Here is a 7390-nt window from a genome sequence, read left to right as displayed (position 1 = left end):
ACCGGGTCTATATCACCTACTTCTAAACATACAGGGTCTATATCACCTACAATTTGTACTTCTAACCATACAGGGTCTATAACACCTACTTCTAACCTTACAGGGTCCATATCACCTACTTCTAACCATACAGGGACTATAACACCTACTTCTAACCTTACAGGGTCCATAGCACCTACTTCTAACCTTACCGGGTCTATATCACCTACTTCTAAACATAGAGGGTCTATATCACCTACAATTTGTACTTCTAACCATACAGGGTCTATAACACCTACTTCTAACCTTACAGGGTCTATATCACCTACTTCTAACCTTACCGGGTCTATATCACCTACTTCTAACCATACAGGGTCTATATCACCTACTTCTAATCGTACAGGGTCTATATCACCTACTTCTAAACATACAGGGTCTATATCACCTACCTATCACCTACTTCTAAACATACAGGGTCTATATCACCTACTTCTGACCATACAGGGTCTATATCACCTACTTCTAACCATACCGGGTCTATATCACCTACTTCTAACCTTACCGGGTCTATATCACCTACTTCTAACCATACCGGGTCTATATCACCTACTTCTAAACATACAGGGTCTATATCACCTACAATTTGTACTTCTAACCATACAGGGTCTATATCACCTACTTCTAACCATATAGGGTCTATATCACCTACTTCTAACCATACAGGGTCTATATCACCTACTTCTAACCATACAGGGTCTATATCACCTACTTCTAAACATAGAGGGTCTATATCACCTACAATTTGTACTTCTAACCATACAGGGTATATAACACCCACTTCTAACATTACAGGGTCTATATCACCTACTTCTAACCTTACCGGGTCTATGTCACCTACTTCTAACCATACAGGGTCTATATTACTTACTTCTAATCGTACAGGGTCTATAACACCTACTTCTAACCTTACCGGGTCTATATCACCTACTTCTAACCATACAGGGTCCATATCACCTACTTCTAACCATACAGGGTCTATATCACCTACTTCTAATCGTACAGGGTCTATATCACCTACTTCTAAACATACAGGGTCTATATCACCTACTTATCACCTACTTCTAACCATACAGGGTCTATATCACCTACTTCTAAACATACAGGGTCTATATCACCTACTTCTGACCATACAGGGTCTATATCACCTACTTCTAAACATACAGGGTCTATATCACTTTTTTAAAATTCCGCGTTCCTATTTGCTGCGATTTGGCTAAAAGTTTAAACAGCAAAAGTTATATTTTTCACGGAAGTCTTGAAAAAGACAATCCTTTTCTACATTCACTTCAATTTCAAGCAACTATTTCATTACAACCTCGGAAATGGAGAAAAGTACACTCACTCGGACCAGGGACTATATCATATATGACTAACCCTGGATTACATCACTGATATCTAACCAAGGAGCAAATACAGCCTGTTTTATCAGAAACTATCACAAAACTATAGTCTATATCACCCACCTCTAACCCGAGACCTCACAGTCTGTGTTTTACTAGAGTCTTGCTATATAACATTCCTGTAACCAGAGAATATATAAATGGCCTCTAACAAGGGACAATGTAATTGATCCTTAACCAGAGACTATATAACCTGGCAGTTGCCAGGGACAATATATTACCAGTAGCTATATATCTTGTCTTTTAACAGATGCAATATTACCTTTCTCCTACCATTGAACAGCTCTTACCGGTAATTGTGTAACCTATCTATGACCAGAGACAATATAACCTATTTGTAAACACTGTCCACACATCAGCACTAACCACTAACGATAGAACCTATCTCTGAACCAGGACGATATGACAAACAGTTACCACATATTTGCAATAACAAGATATTACAACTATGTAACATGTCTTTTAACAGAGACAAGATATTCTGCTTCTAATAAGAATATGTAACTTTATAACTGATCTAACCAGTGACTATATAACTGATCTAACTAGTGACTATATAACTGATCTAATTAGTGACTATATAACTGATCTAACTAGTGACTATATAACTGATCTAACCAGTGTCTATATAACTGATCTAACTAGTGACTATATAACTGATCTAACTAGTGACTATATAACTGATCTAACTAGTGACTATATAACTGATCTAACTAGTGACTGTATAACTGATCTAACTAGTGACTATATAACTGATCTAACCAGTGACTATATAACTGATCTAAGTAGTGACTATATAACTGATCTAACTAGTGACTGTATAACTGATCTAACTAGTGACTATATAACTGATCTAACTAGTGACTATATAACTGATCTAACCAGTGTCTATATAACTGATCTAACCAGTGACTATATAACTGATCTAAGTAGTGACTATATAATTGATCTAACCAGTGACTATATAACTGATTTAACTAGTGACTATATAACTGATCTAACTAGTGACTATATAACTGATCTAACCAGTGTCTATATAACTGATCTAACTAGTGACTATATAACTGATCTAACCAGTGTCTATATAACTGATCTAACCAGTGTCTATATAACTGATCTAACTAGTGACTATATAACTGATCTAACTATAATTGATTTAACTAATGAATACATATTTAATCTAACCAGTGACTATATAACTAAACAAAGTAGTGACTTTATGTATATTCATAGAAGTTACTATACACTCTATCTTGAAACTACATGTCTTGTCTCTAACCAGGGACATCATAATCACATCTACATCGGGCGTTGAAGGCCTAGACTTGTCTCTAACCAGGGACATCATTATCACATCTAACTCTTGCGTTGAAGGCCTAGACTTGTCTCTAACCAGGGACATCATTATCACATCTAACTCTTGCGTTGAAGGCCTAGACTTGTCTCTAACCAGGGACATCATAATCACATCTACATCGGGCGTTGAAGGCCTAGACTTGTCCCTAACCATGGACATCATAATCACATCTACCTCGGGCGTTGAAGGCCTAGACTTGTCCCTAACCATGGACATCATAATCACATCTACCTCGGGCGTTGAAGGCCTAGACTTGTCTCTAACCAGGGACATCATTATCACATCTAACTCTTGCGTTGAAGGCCTAGACTTGTCTCTAACCAGGGACATCATTATCACATCTAACTCTTGCGTTGAAGGCCTAGACTTGTCTCTAACCAGGGACATCATTATCACATCTAACTCTTGCGTTGAAGGCATAGACTTGACTCTAACCAGGGACATCATAATCACATCTACATCGGGCGTTGAAGGCCTAGACTTGTCCCTAACCATGGACATCATAATCACATCTACCTCGGGCGTTGAAGGCCTAGACTTGTCTCTAACCAGAGACTTCATAATCACATCTTACTCGGGCGTTGAAGCCCCTAAACGCACGTTTGACACTTGATTCATCGTCACACTTAACTCTGTAAGTTGAATCGATTCTATTCCACTTGTGACAGAGTAACTGGCAAATTGGGGTTATAAGCTCAGAAAAGTTCCGCCAAACTGCCTACTCAATATGATGGATTAACCCTCAGAGAGAAATAACGGACGACGCTGATCTCCACAGTATTGCTCACTCTCTACCTCTAACGATATACTGCCGTCATAATGTTCCTGATAGTACGGTCTCACTCTTAAATCTCCCTGCATATACTTGAAATCACCCCTATAAAGACAATATCAACGACAATTATCTCCACGCTGAATTACATAAGTCGAGGGAGGTACTCTGAATCCTGACAAGGTGAATGAATTACACGTCTTTACATAATTCTTGTAGGTATAGTCTTTCAAACTGAACCTGATGACTGACAAATATAACTCCACTACAAATATATTAGTTATTATCAATTATTACACCTATACTTTGTATAGATTTTAAGACAAGCTTCTTGATACATAAATCTCCATTTAGATTTTATGATAGAGGTAGGATTTTACCACATGTACCGGCCAACCGCCACCGACCACATGGAACAGCGAACAACCAGCACCGACCACATGGAACAGCAAACAACCAGCACCGACCACATGGAACAGCGAACAACCAGCACCGACCACATGGAACAGCAAACAACCAGCACCGACCACATGGAACAGCGAACAACCAGCACCGACCACATGGAACAGCAAACAACCAGCAGCCGCACCACACATGGAAAAAACAACCAGCACCGATCACATGGAACAGCGAACAACCGCCACCGACCACATGGAAAAACGAACAACCAGCACCGACCACATGGAAAAGCAAACAACCAGCACCGACCACATGGAACAGCGAACAACCAGCACCGATCACATGGAACAGCGAACAACCAGCACCGACCACATGGAACAGCGAACAACCAGCACCGACCACATGGAACAGCGAACAACCGGCACCGACCACATGGAACAGCGAACAACCAGCACCGACCACATGGAAAAGCAAACAACCGCCATCGACCACATGGAACAGCGAACAACCGGCACCGACCACATGGAACAGCGAACAACCAGCACCGACCAAATGGAACAGCGAATAACCAGCACCGACCACCTGGAACAGCGAACAACCAGCACCGACCACATAGAACAAAGAACAATCGGTACCTACCACATGGAACAAAGGACACCGACCACATGGAACAGCGAACAATCGGTACTTACCACATAAAATGACGAATGACCGGCAAAGACCACATGCGATAACAAATGAATGGCAGCGACCACATGCGATAACGAACAACAGACACCGGCCACATCGAACAACCAACAACCAACACTGACCACATATCTCTGCTATCAAAAATGAAACGTTACGGACGGATAAACTAATGAGGAAACAGAACAGGACTTCAATCGTAACATAAAAAAGATTTTTACCGTAAAATATATTACAAGTGGAAAAAAGACTGACGAGGCTAAATGTTAATCTTTGCTCCTATTCCGATATTTATCATGAAGTTATATATTTGTTGTAAAATTTTTCTGAATCTGAAACAAATGGGGACATTTAGGACATGATGGTATGCAAGGTGCTGTACTTGTTATATACACGTAAGTCGTAAATGAGAGGAAGCGATTTATCTTCACAATTCTTTTTTTCATCATCACATAGGGTTTAGTTATAAATCATTGTTAATCATATTTAAAAAAAAAATCAGTTTTGTTTGATAATCTGTACCCTGGATTTTCCGTTTGAATGTAAATATTGATGTGCACTAAAGACATACTCTGTATAATCCATTGCATTACAGTTAATGGAAATCAATAATCAAACATGGATTACTTGATATTATTCATTAGCTCAGAGAAGAGAATTCGGCAAAACTAGGATCCCATATTATTTTAAGAATTGCTGCATCGAGTGTTAAATAAACGCTATCATGATATATTTCTCACAGATGGTATCATAAAGTCTTGTTGCCTCATGTGGTATTTGTAATCAGGGACACATCTCATTCCATCAAACGTCCTAAGTGTGAAGGAGAAGGAACAACGGAAGTAGCCAAATGCAAAGCAACAGAAACGGTAAGGCATTGAAGAAGTTTACACATTTAAATAATCATACTCATCACACTTGTCTTGTACTTTTATATGTTGATAATGAAAAATAATTAACCGATAATCGATACATATTCATCTTTAATTACAAAGAGGTCTTTTATTTACTATAAAGCGACAGAGGATCAAACACAAGGTCATATTTATCCTCACAGAAGATCATAACTCTTATTGAAAATCATTTTGATATGGTAGATGCTAATATTGTCAATTGTTTGTACATACCATTCAAATCTCATTTGAGCAGGTTCGTTTAATGATTAAAAAATCTATACAGATGTAAAATGGTACTTTCTGTTTCAGTGAATTGCTGTCCGATTAGGCGTTTCCCCGTGCGGTGAGTATTTGTATGATCTATAAGATAGATTTGATATCGAGAAACGTACATGGGTATCGTTGTAACATGGAGTTTATGAGACGAGCAATAATATGGTATGTCACAAGCATTTAGGCGAGTGATATATCAAATGACTTCTCATGTTCAATAAATCCAATATATCGGCTGCAAGAATGTAAGATTATATTTATCTTATAATCCGCGTTTCTGTAAAATAAGCGAAAAATCCCAAATAGATTTCCAAGTAAGACGCGAAGGGAATATATATCACTACCGGGATAACCATGTGACGTCATCAAGACCAAAATTAATTACGACGCCACAATAATGTAATTACTTGTCTTACTGTATTTATAAAATGACCGTATGACGTCACACGACAGGCCAGTGAAGTGATGTAAACGATCACAGAATATTGTCTTTCTCAGAAGACATAAGGTAAATAATATGTTACAGCTGAAATGTTTGTCAGCATCCAAAACTTATACTTAAACTGAAAGACAAATATTTTAGTCCGCGCTTAGGCACCACACCGAACATATGAAGACCTGTCACAATGTCCAATACCTAACGTTGAATTCAACAGAAACCCAGGCTTCGTAGTTCGATCTATCTCTAACAACCTGCATTTTCTTACATTTTATTCATATCACCTTTGTATATTGATATTTTGTGGAATGTGTATGCGTGCGTCAAGTGTCTTAGAAAGCACTTTGGAATGAAAACACTAAAATAATAAAAATCCATCTTGGAAGAGTGAAATCGACTAGACACGGTTTAAGTCTCTTTCGCTAACCGTTGATAACGGGCATGCAATTCACCAAGGATCACAACCACACATAAAAACGTACTTTTAAGTCTGAACACTGAATCAAAATTTACTAGCCTTCTCTCATCCAATCCAATTGGGAATTACAGAATAGCTCGCGCCTGTCCATTTTTCAGTATTTCAGGTTTTTTTTTTACTTAACAGAAGTGAATGAACAGCATGTTCCTTTTGCCTGTTTCATTGGGTTTGCACTTTCGATCTTGCTAGATAATTTCATTACCTCTTTATTTATCTGATTTAGAAATAAATATGTTCCCGTTGAGAGTTTTAAATTTTTCAGGGCTTGCTCATTTAGAGTCAGCTAATTTAATTGCTGTCCATGGAAACAGCGGGTGATTGGATACACCCAGTTTCACTGGCCTTGGAATACCGACTTTTCTAGTTGAACAAGTTGGTTTAACGTAATACGAAAAAATCAATTGGAATTTGTACCAAAAAAATGCGAATCTTAGAGTGTTTATACTTCATTGGGAATATCAACTTTACTTTTGGAAGCTTTCATAGGTATATAATTTGATTAAAATGATATATTATAGAGAAACGTCTCGAATACAGATAGTGTACAAAGACACGTGTGAGTAACACCATTCAATACAGAGTTAGAAATAGTAGCGCCAAATAATGAACCACACGTCTTTTAAATAAATATAAACTTTATTTATTTTACA

At 37.9% G+C, this 7390-nt stretch overlaps 1 protein-coding gene across 1 annotated transcript; it reads left to right on the top strand.

Annotated features, from left to right (window-relative positions):
- The first annotated feature begins 3978 nt into the window (after positions 1 to 3978).
- Positions 3979 to 4671, top strand: LOC132556838 (histidine-rich glycoprotein-like). Its single transcript, XM_060221275.1, has one exon. The coding sequence runs from the start codon at positions 3979 to 3981 to the stop codon at positions 4669 to 4671; it is 693 nt and encodes a 230-aa protein (XP_060077258.1).
- Positions 4672 to 7390: the final 2719 nt, after the last annotated feature.

Source organism: Ylistrum balloti, unplaced genomic scaffold (genome assembly GCF_031769215.1).
Source record: "Ylistrum balloti isolate Yb309-2 unplaced genomic scaffold, AGI_CSIRO_Ybal_v1 Utg370594, whole genome shotgun sequence".
NCBI lineage: Eukaryota > Metazoa > Mollusca > Bivalvia > Pectinida > Pectinidae > Ylistrum > Ylistrum balloti.
The sequence above is the reverse complement of the archived record's forward strand: the minus strand, read 5'-3'. Positions and strand labels throughout refer to the sequence as shown.